At 46.0% G+C, this 16,769-nt stretch overlaps 1 protein-coding gene across 1 annotated transcript; it reads left to right on the top strand.

The window, feature by feature from the left end:
* Positions 1–3,180: 3,180 nt before the first annotated feature.
* Positions 3,181–15,438, top strand: LOC120303721 (zinc finger and SCAN domain-containing protein 2-like). Its single transcript, XM_039333426.1, has 6 exons — positions 3,181–3,225; positions 3,576–4,184; positions 5,209–5,281; positions 8,903–9,663; positions 11,507–11,606; positions 13,288–15,438. Exons 1-6 carry the CDS (start codon positions 3,181–3,183, stop codon positions 14,775–14,777), a joined length of 3,078 nt encoding a protein of 1,025 aa, XP_039189360.1. The 3' UTR covers positions 14,778–15,438.
* The last annotated feature ends 1,331 nt before the right edge of the window (positions 15,439–16,769 follow it).

The raw sequence follows: 16,769 nt of genomic DNA, 5'->3' as shown, positions 1-16,769 counted from the left end.
CGGTTGAGTAGTCCTCAACTTATGACCGGTTGGGGGTCACAGCATTAAAAAGGTTGAGAACCACTGCTATAAATATAACCGTAGACTAGCCCACAAACATAAGACACTGGAAAATGGGACGGCCCTACATGCACAAAAGCCATGCCTTACGTTGCACCTTTGCAAGTTGCCCCATCGCATTGACAGGTAGTCCTTGACTTACAACGGTTCGTTTAGTGATCGTTTGAAGTTACAACAGCACTGGGGAAAAAGGGACTCATGACCATTTTCACACTATTGCAGCATGTCACACAATTTACATTCAGATGTTTGTCAACTGGTTCATATCTACGATGGTCGCAGTGTCCCGGGGTCGTGCGACCGATCGTCTTTTGCGATGTTCTGACTTGACAAATGAAGTCGTAAAACGGGACAAAACTCGCTTCATAAATTTCTCACTTAGCAACATCAACCCTGGGCTCAGTTTGTGGTCGTAAGTCGAGGACTACCTGTACTCACAAAGCATTGCTTGCATTCCTGTGAAGAGGATCCATTTCTGGCCACTTTGGCACCTGCCGCTCGCTCCTCTCCGGCAGACAGAACCGCATCGTTGTCATGGCAGCATAAAGTGCCACTGCATCGGGTCAGATCAAGTAGGCTGAATGACTATGGGGACTCTCAGTCATCCAGGTCATGGTTGTCCCAAATATGTTTTTTCACGAGGCAACTGGACTTTCTGGTTTTTCTTTGAAGACGTTTCACTTCTCATCCAAGAAGCTAAAGTGAAAGGCTAGACTGAAAATTAAGGAAATAGAGCAGGGATAGGTAACCTTGGCTCTTTTATGACTGGTGGACTTCAACTCCCAGAATTCCTGAGCCAGCCATGCTGAGGGAAAAGGGAGAGGTTTCCAAGCTGAGCCACGCTAGCTCAGGAATTCTGGGAGTTGAAGTGCACGAGTCATAAAAGAGCCAAGGTCTACCCCTGAAATAGACGATGGGGCCTATCAGAGAGAATATTTAAAAAAGAAACACCTGTTTGAATATGGTTAAAGAAATAGAAAAAATTTGGATCTGAATTGGATTTTAAGAGGGAAGAGCCCCTCAAGTAACATAGTACTTTCTTTTTCTTCTTTTTATTTTATCTCTTGATATGAGTAATATAAAAGAATTAGAATGGCTTATATACAGTAAATGTTTTAGATATTTAAAGGTGATTGACTTTAAGAAAATTACAATGGATTAAAAAAATGTTTTGAATAAGAGTTAAAAAACTAGAGGACTAGATTTATTAAATGGAATATTTAAAGATTAAATATATTTTTAAGTATGGTAAAAAAGAACAAAATTTTTTGGGAAATAAATATGCATTAGCTTATAGGAAATAGAGATTTTAACTAGCATACTATCTTTTTATTTATTTTTATTCTTATTTCTGTTTTTAGTCTTATTTATTCCTTAAGAAAGGTAAAAGTAGTGGGTTGGCTTACATGAGAAAAAAATAGACTTAAATATTTAAATGTAATTAACTTGGAGAAAATCTTAACCAGTAAGAATGTTTTGAACATTGTGGGAAAAACAAATGTAAACAAGAACTGTAAACAGGATCTATGATGAGACAACCAGAATGACTAGCTAGAAAAGAAACATTATATTGATGTGATTATTATCTGTAGAAGTATTAGAAAACTTTTATACTCAATCGCCATTCAGTAAAATAACAAGAATCATATTAACTTAACTTAAGGTTAATTTAAGATTATAGAAATCAACTGCTAGTGAATGTTTCTTAAAGATAAAGCCAGACAACACACACTGTTTACCAAATATTAAGGTGATTATGTTAAAAATTAATAAAACATATTGTTTAAAAAAGAATAGAATAGAATAAAATAAAATAGAATAGAATAGAATAATAGGGATGAAATAGGAATAGAATAGAATAGAATAATAGGGATGAAATAGAAATAGGAATAGAATAGAATAGGGATGAAATAGGAATAGAATAGAACAGAACAGAACAGAACAGAACAGAATAGAACAGAATAGAATAGAATAAGGAAGAGAAGAGAAGAGAAGAGGAATAAGGAATAGAATAGAATAGAATAAGGAATAGAATAGAATAAGGAATAGAATAGAATAAGGAATAGAATAGAATAAGGAATAGAATAGAAAGAATAGAATAGAATAATAGGGATGAAATAGGAATAGAATAGAATAGAATAGAATTTTTTTGTCACTTTAAATGTCTTCAAAAAAAAAAAAAAAAACCCAAGAAAGTCCAGCTGCTTGGTGAAAAAGCCCTTCCGGATAGGCGGCACTGAAAGTTCGCAACCCACGAATCCTTCGCGTCCCCGGCTCTTCGGGTGAAGCGAAGCTGCCGTTGCGGCGCCGTCCGGGAGGGGGCGACCGCGGGAGCGCCGCCGGCTGCAAAGAAGCAGGGGCGGGGACAGGCGGGAGCAGCTGCAGCCGCGCGGCCCGTCGGTCAGCAGGGGAGTCCCCCCCCCACAAGGCGCCCCGGGCTTCCCCGCCCCACCGGGCGGAATCCCAGGCGGAGATCGGCGGCCTCGCTTGCGGTACGGGCTCCTCCTCCGTACTCCGCCAGCGTTGCAGGGGGAGGAGGGGGGGCGGGGGCTTCTTCCAGAATAGCGGGCGCAGCGTTGCGAAAGGGAGGCCTCCGCTCCGTCCCGGGAAAGGCGCGCGCCTGCCCGCCTTCCAGCTTGGTCCCGGAGCCTTGCTGCGTGCGTAGCGTAGCATCGCATTGCATTGCATTGCGTTGCATTGTGTTGCATCGCATCCTTTGCTTTCCTTTCCAGCGCGGTGGGAGTGGGGGGGGGAGGTTCGGCGGGCCGGGGACAACGGGGCTCCGGGGCGAGGAGAAGAAAGGAGCCGATCTCCCTCCTCCTCCGTCCCGGCGGGCGCCGATGCGGGACCGCCGCTGAGCTTTTGCACCCCGAATGTATGTGTGTGTGTGTGTGTGTGTGCTTGTGTGTGCGCACAGGGAGCGCGGTAACTCCCGGCTGGAAGCTCACCTTTTGACTCTTTAGGGGAGAGGAGAAGGGGGCCTGGCCTCTTCCCCAAATAAAGGGGTGGGGGGGGCAGCTAAAGAGATACCTCTTTTTTAGCTAAAGAAATAATTTTATTATTTTTTAGGGGGGTTGAGGATTCCATTTTGCTTGAATATGATGCCCATTTAACAACGACATGTCCCTTTTGATGCACAAAAGGAGGGAGGGGAGAAACCTGTGGGTCTATAAAGTGTCCCTAAGTTGTTATTCTTCACATCTGTGTGGGTTGGGTAGCTTGTGGGCTTTTTTTTTCTAGCTCCCGAGGAGAGAATGACAAATGTTTACTTAGAATTTAAAAAGTGAATCTTGGAGAGCCAATGTCTGTTTTTTTTTTCTTTTATCCTTCTTCAGAGTCTCTAACCTGTTAGGCATTATTTAGCCCAATTGTGCTAAAAGTGATCTAATCGGATAAACACACAACTCTGGCTTTCAGAAAGCAGGCAGGGCGAGAAAGAAGCCTCAGAAAGAACTGGAGGGATCAGAAGAAAGACTCACCTCTCCCATTCAGTCTGCCAAAGCAAGCAACTTTAGGAACCCTCTGCAAAGATCAAAAGAGATCCATTCATTGGGATGGAGGAGAGCTGGGAAGCACAGTGGGAGCCATTTCTTGAGACCCAATCCATCCACGCAGGCAGGAACGTGGAGGTTACTCCTTGGGAAGACCCCAAGGCCTTCCTGGCCTGCTTCAAGCAGGTGGCCACAGCCTGCCGGTGGCCCAGAGAAGAGTGGGTGGCCCATCTCCTGCCAGCCCTTTGTGGAGAAGCTGAAGAGGCCTTTCAGGGCCTGGACACCGTTCATCAAGAGGATTATGAGAGTGTGAAGGCCGCCATCTTGAGGGGAGATGCGATGAAAAGGGAAGGGAAACGTCAGCGTTTCAGACAGTTCTACTGTCAGGAAGTGGAAGACCCACGAAAGGTCCAAAGCCATCTCCAGGAGCTTTGCCACCAGTGGCTGAAGCCGGAGAGACACACCAAGGATCAGATCCTGGAGCTCTTGATCTTGGAGCAGTTCCTGGCCAGTTTACCTCCCAAACTTCAGGACTGGGTTCAGTCAAAGAGGCCGCACACAAGTTCCCAGGCTGTGGCTTTGATGGAGAACTTCCTTAGGAGCCAGCCAGAAGTCAAATCCAAGCCGGGTCAGGTATGGTTGACAATTCAACTTTCATTTTAATTCCTATTCACAGTGGATAGAAAAAGTCTACTCTACACCCTCCCCTGTTAAAATGTCAACTTTTTGAGACGTCCAGAAATCAAACTTAAGATCAATCACTTCAGAATTTTTTTCCACTTTTAATGTAACATATAAGTGGTACTGCTCGATTGAAAAACAAAGGGAAATCTTCTAGGGGGGGAAAAATAAAAATAAACAACTTACCATTAAGGTTGCAAATGGTGATCATGTGATCAAGGGGCATTGCAACCAGTTGCAAATATGAACTGGTTGCCAAATGCTCAGGTTGCGACCGTCGGGGTGCTGGGATGGTCAGAACTCCGAGGACCAGTTGTAATTACCATATAATGATGATGATGATGTTGGAAGGGACCTTGGAGGTCATCTAGTCCAACCCCCTGCTCAGGCAGGAAACCCTATACCAGGGGTAGGCAACCTTGGCTCTTTTATGACTCATGGACCTCAACTCCCAGAATTCCTGAGCCAGCGACTGGCTGTCCAGTCTCTTCTTAAAAACTTCCAGTGTTGGAGCATTCACCGCTTCTGGAGGCAGGTTGTTCCACTGGTTAATTGTTGTAACTTGTTCAGGACCATCATAACTTCGAGTAGTGCAGCGGTTCTCAACCTGTGGGTCGCGACCCCATTTGGGGTCGAACGACCATTTTACGGGGGTCGCCAAACAACGCGATCCGCCAATTTTTTTTAGCTGGTGGCGCCGCGCATGCGCACTGCGTGTGGGGGCGCCGCCGCGCATGTGCGCCACGTCGCACATGCGCATCACGTCCTTATGACCGGGGTCGCCGGTATAAAAAGGTTAAGAACCACTGGAGTAGTGGCTGAATAAATAGTCGTAGGACACGGACCCCTTGTAACTAAGTTCCTCTTAGTGAGCCTCAGAAAGACTCAAGGACCTGGTGTGATTGTGTGGGCTTCTGGGATGTTTGTGGCAAAAATCAGCTCTTTCCTCCGAGTGAAACTCTCGTCCCTGTTTCAGGAGCCATTGAAAGAGAAAGATGTCATTTTCTTACATGAAGAAGAATCTGCGGAGGCTGTGGAGATCGAACATGGTGAGATGGAGATCAGCACCGTTAAATAAATGCAAATAAATATATAATTTAATAATTAAATAACGTGCTGGGTAAGGATTTTCCTGAAAGATAACAAGCAGTTATACAAATACAGTAATGCAGTGTTTCCCAACAGCGCTGTATTACATAATTAAAGCTTTGGACCTAGCTCACGGGTAGTCAACCTTGGCCCTTTTATGACTCGTGGACTTCAACTCCCAGAATTCCTGAGCCAGCCATGCTGAGGGGAAAGGGAGAGGTTTCCAAGCTGAGCCAAGCTGGCTCAGGAATTCTGGGAGTTGAAGTCCACGAGTCATAAAAGAGCCAAGGTGGCCTACCCCTGGCCTAGCCGTATCTTCCCTGCCAGATGTGTTTAATTTAATTACATTTTAATTTAACTTATTCACTTTAGAATTTATATTATTTTAACCAATCAGTCAACTTAGATGCAGAGGTAGTACAGGAACTGAGGCTATAACAAGGACAACCCCTCCCCCCCCCAATCTCAGATTGTGACACAATGCCATGTTACTCCCAATAGTTTGTTTCTTTCCTTATGTAGGTTACATTTGGCTTAAGAAGCCAGCATTTCTTCCTAAATACAGTGTCTATGTTCAGCTAAATACAAAACCAGTTTGGTCTTAACTGGTTAAGACACCGGGCTAGAAAGTGAGAGACTGGGAGTTCCAGTCCTGCCTTGGCCATGAAAGCCAGCTGGGTGACTTTGGGCCGGTCATTCCTTCAGTCTAGCCCACCTCACAGGGTTGTTGTTGTGGGGAGAATAGGAGGAGGAAGGTGTGTTGGATACGTTTGTCACCTTTAGTTATTTATACAAATAATAAAGGCGGGGATACAAATAACAAAAAACTCCCCACAAAAACGGTGAGATCGTTAGGATGATTTAATGCACGAAAAACACCATATGAAATACTTCAGACTTAAAAGAACAGTTATGAATGTCACAATTTTAAAACGAAAACTGCCTTTTCCAAAAGTTTTGAGAGTAAAAGAAAACTCATCCACTCTAAACATCCAGCTCCTTGTGCGACTGTCTTGTTTTTTTTTTAAAAAAAAAAAAATTTGTCACCTCAAGACAACCAAATGTGCCGAATATCCCTGCCTCCTATTTTCCCCACCAAAACAACCCTGTGAGGTTGGTTGGGCGGAGAGAGAGGGACCGGGCCCATAGTCACCCAGCTGGCTTCCGTACCTGAGACAGGACCAGAACTCACAATCTCCTGGTTTCTGGACCAGCATTCTCACCGCAACACCAAAATGACTCTTTGGCTTTATTCACAGAGAGAAGCTTCGAGAGCAGCTATCCCTTGCTTTCTATTATTTAATTTCCCTTATCTAATTATTGTTTTCATACTATGCCAGGGGTTCCCAACCGGGGGTGCGAGACGATATTCCAGGGGGTGCGAAAACTTGGGTTTTCAAAATTATAGTGCAGTGATGGCGAACCTTTTAGAGACTGAGTGCCCAAAAACTGGCCCTGCCCCCGCTCCATCTCCTGCCCTGCCCCCACTCTGCCCCCCCATCCCCCACCCTGCCTGCCTACAGGGCCACTCACCACTCCAGGACCTGCCACAGATTGACCAGGCAGCCCAGCAGCGCTATGGCGGTCATGCCCTCTGCCCGCGCCCTGCAGCATTAACTGTGCACGATGGGGTGTGAGGGCAGAGTCTTGTCTACGCTGTCTGGCTGCCATGTCCTTGGCTGCGCTGCTCCGCGTGGGCCACGTTCAGGGGCGACTCTCCTTCAGGGGGCCTGCTAGAGAGGAGGGGGTCACGGGGGGAGCGAGGCTGGGGCAACTGCATGTGTGCCCACAGAGAGGGCTCTGAGTGCCTCATCTGGCACCCGTGCCATAGGTTCGCCACCACTGTTATAGTGTATATGCATTATTTGTTGCCGTTGTCAACGCTGCTAACATTGGATGTTCTTGCTTTGACAAAATATGCAGAGCTGTGTGGTATTTTTAGAGTTAACTTAGAAGATGCTGGGAGGGGAGGAGAATGAATTTGTGTGGGGATTAGTCAAGATAAGAAAACCTGCAGGGTACAGAAATGGAAGGGAACCTTTGCCCTTCAAACTGATTGGAGAACGTGATTTATGACAACAAATTTAAGGAGGGAAATATGCTGGCAAAATATGTGCTCAGGGAATGGGAATTCAGATCTTGGTATCCTCCATGCTGTGCCGACACTTTGTTACATGATTAAAGACTTTTTAGGATAAACAATGCCTGGAAGTCCTTTGAAGTGTTCCATTAGTCAGAACCATGACAGCCGTTATTTCTAACTTTGGTAAGGGGTGCAAGAATAGATCAGAAGCGCTCTAGGGGTGTGTGTCAGAGCATGCACAGTTTTATTGCACTGAAGTAACCCAGGAGTAAATACAGTAAACAGCAGTCTGCATTAAATGGTGTTTTATATTACAATATCTACAAATATACACTAGGAACAAGATAAATACATGTGGCCATTCAGCAAACTCCAATACACAGCAATTACAGCAGGAAACAGACGAGAGAGAAAGACTCCAGCAAGGCCTTCCCTTTTATACTCAAGCTCTTAAAGGGATACAGACTCCTGCTGAGTCATTTCTCACATTGCATCATTCATCTCACATTATACAAGCTGGGTAGCTTCTAAATCACATATTGGTAACCTGTGGCTCCGGAGCCGCATGCGGCTCTTTGACCCTACCGCTGTGGCTCCCAGCCTCCTTTGCCCTTTGCAGACAGAGACAGAGAGAGGCACTTACGCTTCCCTGCTTCTCTCTCTCTCCCTCTCCCTCTCCCTCTCCCCCCCTCTCTTCTCTGTGTGTGTGTGTAAAAAAGAGTGGACTCAAGGTGTTCTCCAACAAGCTGAAAAGCTTTGGGGGCGGGGCTCCTTCCTTTGTTGCGTCTCTGCAGGAAGCAGGAAGGGAAGGAGAGAGCTAGCTAGCCCAGCTGTGCTGGCTCAGGAATTCTGGGAGTTGAAGTCCATGAGTCATAAAAGAGCCAAAGTTGCCTACTCCTGAGCTTGTTGGAGAACAGCTTGAAGCCAGATTGCCAAGTGAGTAGAAGATCAGAGAGAGGGAGAGAGAGGGGGGAGAGAAAGAGAGGGGGGGAGGGAGAGAGAGGAAAAAAAGAGAAAGAAAGAGAGTGGGTGAAGAAGACTGGCAGATCAAGGGCAGAAAGAGAGGGAGGGAGGGAGAGAGAGAGAGATCCTTTTGACATCTAAAATGAAGATAACACTGCATATATCTTTTTTTACCTTTACATACATACATACATACATACATACATACATACATACATATAATATATAATAAAAGTAAAAAAGGATACATGCAGTCTTATCTTCATTATATAATATATAATAAAAGTAAAAAAAGGATACATGCAGTCTTATCTTCATTTTAGATGTCAAAAGGGTTTTACGGCTCTCAGTGTTTTGTTTTCGGTGGGAACGGGTCCCAAGTGGCTCTTTTGAGTGTTTTGGGTTGCCTACCCCTATTCTAAATCATTACCTTTGATAGTGCGGGGTATAGAAAAAGGTTGGGAGCCGCTGTCCTATGCTGTGTCCCAAAATGTCCTGCTAAAAGCAATCTAATATGAATGTATTCTAACTGTAGGTTTTAGAGGGCAGCGGATAGAGAAAACGCTGAAAGAGGTAAAAGCCGGAAGTCCAAATTTAGAACAGGAAGTCGATGGAGGGAAACTGCCCAGTGTAACTCAGCCGCGGTCTGGGTCTGAGCGACAGACGGAATGGGCAGCATCTCAGAAGAACAAAAACGATCCATTTTGGAGGGTGGAAGAGAGCTGGGAAGTCCATTGGCAGCAGTTCCTCCAGACGTCACAACCCCCTCCCAATGGATGGAAGAATCCGAGGACGTCAGAGGAGTCACCCTGGGAAAACCCCAAGGCTTTCCTGCTCTCCTTTGAGCAAGTGGCCAAAGCTTGCCACTGGCCTAGAGAAGAATGGGCCGCCCAGCTCTTCCCAGCCTTGAGCGGAGAAGCAGAAGAGGCCGTTCAAAACCTGGAAAACCAAGAGCAGGAAAACTACGGCAAAGTGAAGGCCGCCATCTTGCGAGGGGAAACCCTGAGGGCGGAGATGCAACGCCAGCATTTTCGGCAGTTCTGCTGCCAGGAGGTGGGAGACCCCAGGAGACTTTACGGCCAACTCCATAAGCTGGGTCTCCAATGGCTGAAGCCAGAAAGACACACCAAGGAGCAGATTCTGGAGCTGCTGGTTCTGGAGCAGTTCCTGGTCAGCCTCCCACCGGACCTCCGGAGCTGGATCCGAGCGGGAAGGCCAGACACATGTTCCCAGGCGGTGGCCCTGGTGGAGGACTTCTTGTCAAGCCTGCAAGAGGCCAAATCTGGATCCTGTCAGGTAGGATCTGAATTCCAGACTCGACAGCACACAGAATCCGAATTAGGCTTCTAGAATTGCCTGCATATAATTGATTGCAAATGCATTGCATTCGTAAAATAATACAGGGCTGAAAGTCAGCTTTTTAAGTGAAAGGCACAAAAAGTGGTTCTTCCTTTATTTTCTACACAGCTGTATAGCCTGCAATAACTCTTTCATGTGGAGGCAATTCACAGGACTGCTTTTCCAGCTTTGGGAAGGTCAATCTGTTATATGGGAATCATGAGAAGTTTAATATTTTGCATGCAGCTACTCCTTGCTTAAAGTCTAGTCCAGGGCTAGGCAACCTTGGCTCTTTTATGACTCGTGGACTTCAACTCCCAGAATTCCTGAGCCAGCATGGCTCAGCTTGGAAACCTCTCCCTTTCCCCTCAGCATGGCTGGCTCAGGAATTCTGGGAGTTGAAGTCCACGAGTCATAAAAGAGCCAAGTCTGAAGACCCCTGTCCTAGACAGTCACTTCTCTGAAATGGTACAGGGCAGGGGTAGGCCACCTTGGCCCTTTTATGACTCGTGAACTTCAACTCCCAGAATTCCTGAGCCAGCATGGCTCATCTTGGAATCCTCTCCCTTTCCCCTCAGCATGGCTGGCTTAGGAATTCTGGGAGTTGAAGTCCACGAGTCATAAAAGAGCCGAGGTTGATTACCCCTAGTCTAGTCGCTTAATGGCTATTTGAAGCCTTTCAACCAATCAGCATAGAGTCAGAAGGGACTTTGGAGATCTTCTAGTCCAATCCCCTGCTCAAGCAGGAGACTCCATTCCATTTCAGACAAGTGACTGCCCAGTCTCTTCTTAAAAACCTCCAGTGATAGAACACCCACAACTTTTGAAGGCGGGCTAAGCTGTTCCATTGGTTAATTGTTCTCACCCGCAGGAAACTTCTCCTTAGTTCTAGGTTGCTTCTCTCTCCCTGGTTAGTTTCCATCCATTGTTTCTTGTCTTGTCTTCTGGTGTTTTGGGAAAGCACTAAAAAATACCTCCCCCAATGGTACTTAGGACCCAGTTTTGAAGTTGACCGCCCTCTGCTGGGGGGGGGTCATATGATTGCATTTTGGGGGTGCTTGGTACCTGGCTCACCTTTATGGTTTTTGTTAGCATCCTGTAGCCATCTTCATCATTTTTTCGCTGGTGTCCGGTGTTTACTTCTGGTTTCCTACCAAAAAAAAAAAAACAACAACCCATCCTTTGGATAAAACAGATTCATTTGACAACCGCCAGGATTGCTAAATGACTGCTGCAAAAAAGTAATAAAATTGGACACAGTCACACGATCCACTTAATGACCCCTTATACCAGTGGTGGCGAACCTATGGCACGGGTGCCAGAGGCGGCATTCAGAGCCCTCTCTGTGGGCACCCGTGCCGTCGCCCCAGTACTAGGCCTTCAGCTGGGTTTTATAAAACCTTTTCGCTTTAGGCCTCCGCCACCGTGTGCAAAAAAAAAAAAAAAGGTTCAATCAATTTCAACTTCTCCGGGGGGAAAAAAAAGATCTTGCAAAGTGGGAATTGATTGATTGAACTTTTTAGTCCCACCCAGTCTGCTGTTACCACCGCAGCCATGCATACCCAATTGGCCACACCCAACCAATGGGCCACACCTGCCCAGCTCCCGACAATACATAAGTGTGTTTTGGGTTGCAGTTTGGGCACTCAGTCTCTAAAAGGTTCGCCATCACTGCCTCATAATGTTTTGGATCCTGACTGATTCTGGGCAGCGCTTTGACAGATAAGGGAGTGGATGAGTTTGTTTGATTTTTTAATGGCAAAATCCATCTGAATGGATCTGTCTTGTCTCCCTGTTTCAGGGGCTACTGAAGGACGACTCTGTGGATTTTGATCCTGCAGAGGAAGAGCTCTTGGAGACCATGAAGAGGGAAAGGGTTGAAATGGAGATCAGTATGTTGGGTAAGGATTCCCAGGGCAACAGGAAATGTATGAGTGTGACAAAGGAAAATGAATATATAAGACCTCACATACAGGATAGACCAGTGGTTCTCAACCTGTGGATCGGGACCCCATTTGAGGTCGAACGACCATTTCACGGGGGTCATCAAACAATGCAGTCCGCCATTTTCTCCCCCTTTTCCTTAGCTGTGCTACTCCCTTTTATTCTATTAGCTTTTGAAAGCCAATAGAATAGACTCTCTTGAATAAAGTCTAATTCTATTGGCTTTCAGAAGCCAATAGGAATTGTCCAGGCTGTCTCTGCCCTGCTGAGCCCGCCAAAAGTCCCATTCTGCAAACGGTGCTGCACCAGTTGAGTAGTCCTCGACTTACGACCGGTTGAGTAGTCCTCGACTTATGACCGGTTGGCGGTCGCAGCATTAAAAAGGTTGAGAACCACTGGGATAGACCTCCAAGATCTCACCAGTTAGAGCAGGAGAGTGACTGATACTCGGAGGTTCTTGGTGGCCTTTGAGCTTCGTTGTCCCAAAGGGACTTTTTCAAGAGGCAACTGGACTTTCTTGTGTTTTTTTTTTCTCTGAAGACGTTTCGCTTCTCATCCAAGAAGCTTCTTCAACTCTGACTGGATGGTGGGGGAAATGGAAGGATTTGTATTCCTTGCAGACAGCCGGTCATTTGCATTCTTTTAGAGAGTTGTTGAGGCCACTTAAGGCCTGGAGGAACGTTGTCCATGGGGTCGTGATGGGTCGGACATGACTTTGCAAGTAATAATAATAATAATAATGAGGCCACTTGGAGGTTTATCTGTGTCCTCAGGGTCACCTGAGTAGTGCAAATGGATGTGGAGCCTTTTTGGAACTGCTAATAAACCTCCAAATGGCCTCAACGACTCTCTAAATAAGGAAACAAACGATCAGCTGTCTATTTGTCTTCCTGCCAGCCTTGTCTGGGGAGGTTTGGAGGGTGGTAATGGCTGGCTGTTTAAGGCCCTGGGCCTTTACTTAGACCAGGGGTCTTCAAATGTGGCCCTTTTATGACTTGTGGACTTCAACTCCCAGAATTCCTCAGCCAGGCACATGTGCCTGGCTGAGGAATTCTGGGAGTTGAAGTCCACAAGTCATAAAAGGGCCAAGTTTGAAGACCCCTGACTTAGGCCCTGTACCACTGCTGAGGTGCGTCTCTGTGCTGGGTAGCCAAAAGAGGAAAGATGGCGGAAGGGAGGCGGGTGGGTAGAGTCAAAGATCCCCCTGTAGTGGTAAGCAACCAAGTGCTCCTCTTTTGATCCTGTGACCTCAGGGCTGCTGCAAAGGTTATAACTTCAGGATCAGGGACTGAGTACCTTTCGTTCAGCGCCACCGTAACTTCAAACGGCCGCCGAGCCATTGGTCATAACTGAAAAGACAACCTCCATTCCTGAGAGCATGTTCATTATTTGATTTATGGCGTCATTTTACAGCTATTCGTTTCCTCCGGCTCGTCGTTTTACCCAGATGGTTGCTTGCCATCGTTTTATGACTTGCACACTCCCAAGAGTCAATAATTTACAGTGGGGTGTGGTTCCTCTCAGCAACCAGATGGAAACAACCTTGGGAAGAAAATTCCAACCGAAAGGAAGTTAAAGGGCGTGGTGAAAATAAGTAATCAAGGCGTGGTTTTAAAAATGGTTTCTCTTCCTTGGCAGGTAATGGATGGGAAAGTGAGGTCAAGATGGATGATTGTCTGGGTGAAGATGAAAAGCTGGAAGCTTCCTCCGGGATAGATTCCCCCAAATGCTCTGTGGATCCGCCGTTAAACTTCCGGTCAAAAAAGCAGACCCAGAAGTCGCCTGTAGAGAACAAGAAGGAACGTCTTTTGCTGCCCAGAAAAATTTCTGCTGCCGTTATTGGAAAGACCACTTTATCCAGCAAGGATAAAATGCCTTTGTTCTCTAAGTATGGTAGGAAATACCACTATAGGGTGGAGCTTGACATGATAGACTCCTCGGAGGACTTTGAAGAATGGCCTAGCTCCGAGGAAGATCTCCAGTGCGTTTCTGACTTTTGGGGAAAGGAAGAAAACAGAAGCATTGAGGAAAAGTGTCAGTTTTCTGGGAGTAGAAACGGGAGTCATTTCAACCGATATCAGCGTAGTTATCGAGAAGAAAAAGACGACTCTTCTCTCGAGTACGCCGAGACCTTCAGTCGTGCAAACTCGCTAAATATCATTCAGGCCCCTAATCACGCTGAAAGGAAAGTGTATGAATGCTCTCGGTGTGAGAAACGCTTTGGTAAATTTAGCCAGTGGAATCAACATCAGAAAATCCACACCGGAGAAAAACCGTACGAGTGTTCCCAGTGTGGAAGGTGCTTCAATCAGGCAGGAAATCTGAAGACCCACCAGAAAATTCATACAGGAGAGAGACCCTACCGATGTGCCCAGTGTGGGAAAAGCTTCAATCAGGCAGGAAATTTGAAGACCCACCAAAAAATTCATACGGGGGAGAGACCCTATCAATGTTCCCAGTGTGGGAAAAGCTTCACCCGAGGGATCCTTTTGAAGATACACCAAAGGATTCACACTGGAGAAACACCCTACAAATGTTCCGAGTGCGGGAAAGGGTTCAACGAGATGCGTAACTTAAAAAGGCACCAGAGAATTCATACCGGAGAGAAACCTTACAGATGTTCCCAGTGTGGGAAATGCTTCACTGAGGCAGATGTTTTGAAGATACACCAAAGAACACACACCGGAGAGCGGCCGTACAAGTGCTCGGAGTGTGGAAAATCCTTCAATAAATCGGGAACCTTGAGGAGGCATCAAAGAATTCATACCGGAGAGAGACCCTACAAATGTTCTCAATGCGGGAAAGGTTTCAATCAGATGGGAACTTTGAAAAAACATCAGAGGCTTCATCCCGGAGAGAAACACTACAAATGTTCTCAGATCCACACCGCAATTTATATCGGTGAGAAACCGCACAAGTGCTCTGATTGCGGGAAAGGTTTCCGACAGGCAGGACTCCTGAAGAGGCATCAAAGAATTCATACTGGCGAGAGACCCTACAGATGTTCTCAGTGTGGGAAATGGTTCAATCAATCAGGAACTTTGAAGAGACATCAGAGAATTCATACCGGAGACCAACCAGCCCAGTTTCTTAGCGCTGGAAATACATCAGTCAGAGAAGTAACTTGAAGAACTATCTGGGGGTTCATATTTAAGGAAATTCAGGCCACAGATGTAACTAAAACCTAGTGGGGGAAAAAATCTCCATGACTGGAATGTAGTAATTGAAAGATTACAATCCATTGAGCAGCAGTAGAATAGAAAAATGAGTTTTAGTGTATGATTGAGATAAAGACAGGGAATGCTCAATTTACAACCACAATTGAGATTGGAATTTCAGTTGCTAAGTGATGCAGTCAGTAAACGACGGGATCTGATTTTACAACTGCTTTTTACCATGATTATTAAGCAGATCTGGCTTCCCCGATTGACTTCGATTGTGGGAAGCTGAATGGAAAAGTCACAAATTAGGAAAGTCACAATCACAGGACCACAAGATACGGCGACTGTCATACATGTGAGATGTCTAGTGACTGAATTATGATCATGTGACTGAGGGATGCTGCAACGGCCGTAACTTTTAAGGATAGGTCATAACTCACTTTTTCCGAAGTTGTCATAAATTGGAACTGCGGTTAAAGGTGTGGTTGTAAGTCAATGATTACTTGTAAAACCAATATAAAGATTGTTGCCCCCCACATCTCTCGCCCAAGCTATGAATGATGTAGATGACGCTTTCTGAAAGCAGAGGGGGAGAGAGATCTGAAATAAAATATGGAGTTGAATTCAACTGATTGCTTAGGACAATGATGGCAAACCTTTTAGAGACCGAGTGCCCAAACTGCAACCCAAAACTCACTTATGTATCATCGGGTGCCGGGTGGGCGTGGCCCATTGGGTGGGTATGGCTGCGGTGGTAACAGCAGACTGGGTGGGACTAAAAAGTCCAATCAATAATTCCAACTTTGCAAGATCTTTTTTTTCCCGTGAGAAGTTGAAATTGATTGATTGAACCTTTTTTTTTTTGCTGTACACGGTGGTGGAGACCTAAAGCGAAAAGGTTTTATAAAACCCAGCTGAAGGCCTAGGACTGGGGCGACGGCTCGTGTGCCCACAGAGAGGGCTTTGCGTGTCACCTGTGGCACGCATGCCATAGGTTCGCCACCGCGGGCTTAGGAGCTTATGAAAAGAAAACAGAGAAAGACCATTGAGAGCCATAGTGGCCAGAATGCAGTACTGCAGGCTACTTTTGCTGACTGCCGGCTGTCAGCAGTTTGGTAGTTCGATCCTGATCAGCTCAAGTTTGACTCACCCTTCCATTCTTCAGAGGTCAGTAAAATGAGGCCAAGGTTGTTGGGCGGCAATGTGCTAACTCTGTAAACCGCTTAGAGAGGACTGTAAAGCATCGTGAAGTGGTATATAAGTCTTAAGTGCTTATTGCTAGTACTGCCCACTTCCAGTCCCTTAAGGGGTGCTACACAGAATAAAGGGACTTGTTCTCTCTCATTCCAGAGGGTAAAACAAAAACTGAATGCTAGGACAAAAACTTCAAAAACATCCATTACTAATAATAATAATAAAAATGATTGAGCCGTTGGACCAATTGTGCAGTGAGATGGTGGGTTGCTCTTCAACTATAGATGTCCGCCTGTCATGGACCCTAACTGGGATTCTTGCATGGAGCCGAAGGTTGGACTTGATGGTCTTAGTGGCTCTTTCCAGCTCCGTGATTCCGTGATTCCTGACAAGATCAAATGGCTGTGAGTTTGGGGCCCAACTGTACCTAGTGGTCCGCCATCTTTAATTTGGGCTTTCTGAGCTGGTGCAGCATCAGGAGGTCCTTCCCAACTCGCAACAGGCACATGGCTAGGAGGGCCTTTGCATAAATACATCTTGTGCATTAGTCACACTTTCTCCAAGGCCCTGTTCTCAGTCATTTAGGCCTTACACATCTCTTGACTGGACTGTTGCAATGCACTCTAGTGGGGCTGCCCTTGAAGACCATTCAGAAGCTTCAGCTATTCAGACCACAGCAACTTGAAGAGTAGAGGTACACCCACCGTATGCCCAAGAAATATCCGACTATATGAATTGTCCTGCCTCCCAGGATCCTTCAGGGTG

Source organism: Crotalus tigris, unplaced genomic scaffold (genome assembly GCF_016545835.1).
Source record: "Crotalus tigris isolate CLP2741 ecotype Arizona unplaced genomic scaffold, ASM1654583v1 scf7180000024493.228813, whole genome shotgun sequence".
NCBI classification, from domain to species: domain Eukaryota; kingdom Metazoa; phylum Chordata; class Lepidosauria; order Squamata; family Viperidae; genus Crotalus; species Crotalus tigris.
The sequence above is the reverse complement of the archived record's forward strand: the minus strand, read 5'-3'. Positions and strand labels throughout refer to the sequence as shown.

Excerpts from the sequence above, each read along its gene's own strand:
- LOC120303721 (XM_039333426.1), top strand. The coding sequence starts at position 3,181 with ATGTCCCTTTTGATGCACAAAAGGAGGGAGGGGAGAAACCTGTGG. Across the intron at positions 4,185-5,208 it reads TCAAATCCAAGCCGGGTCAG|GAGCCATTGAAAGAGAAAGA; the intron begins GTATGGTTGACA and ends TCCCTGTTTCAG. Across the intron at positions 9,664-11,506 it reads CCAAATCTGGATCCTGTCAG|GGGCTACTGAAGGACGACTC; the intron begins GTAGGATCTGAA and ends TCCCTGTTTCAG.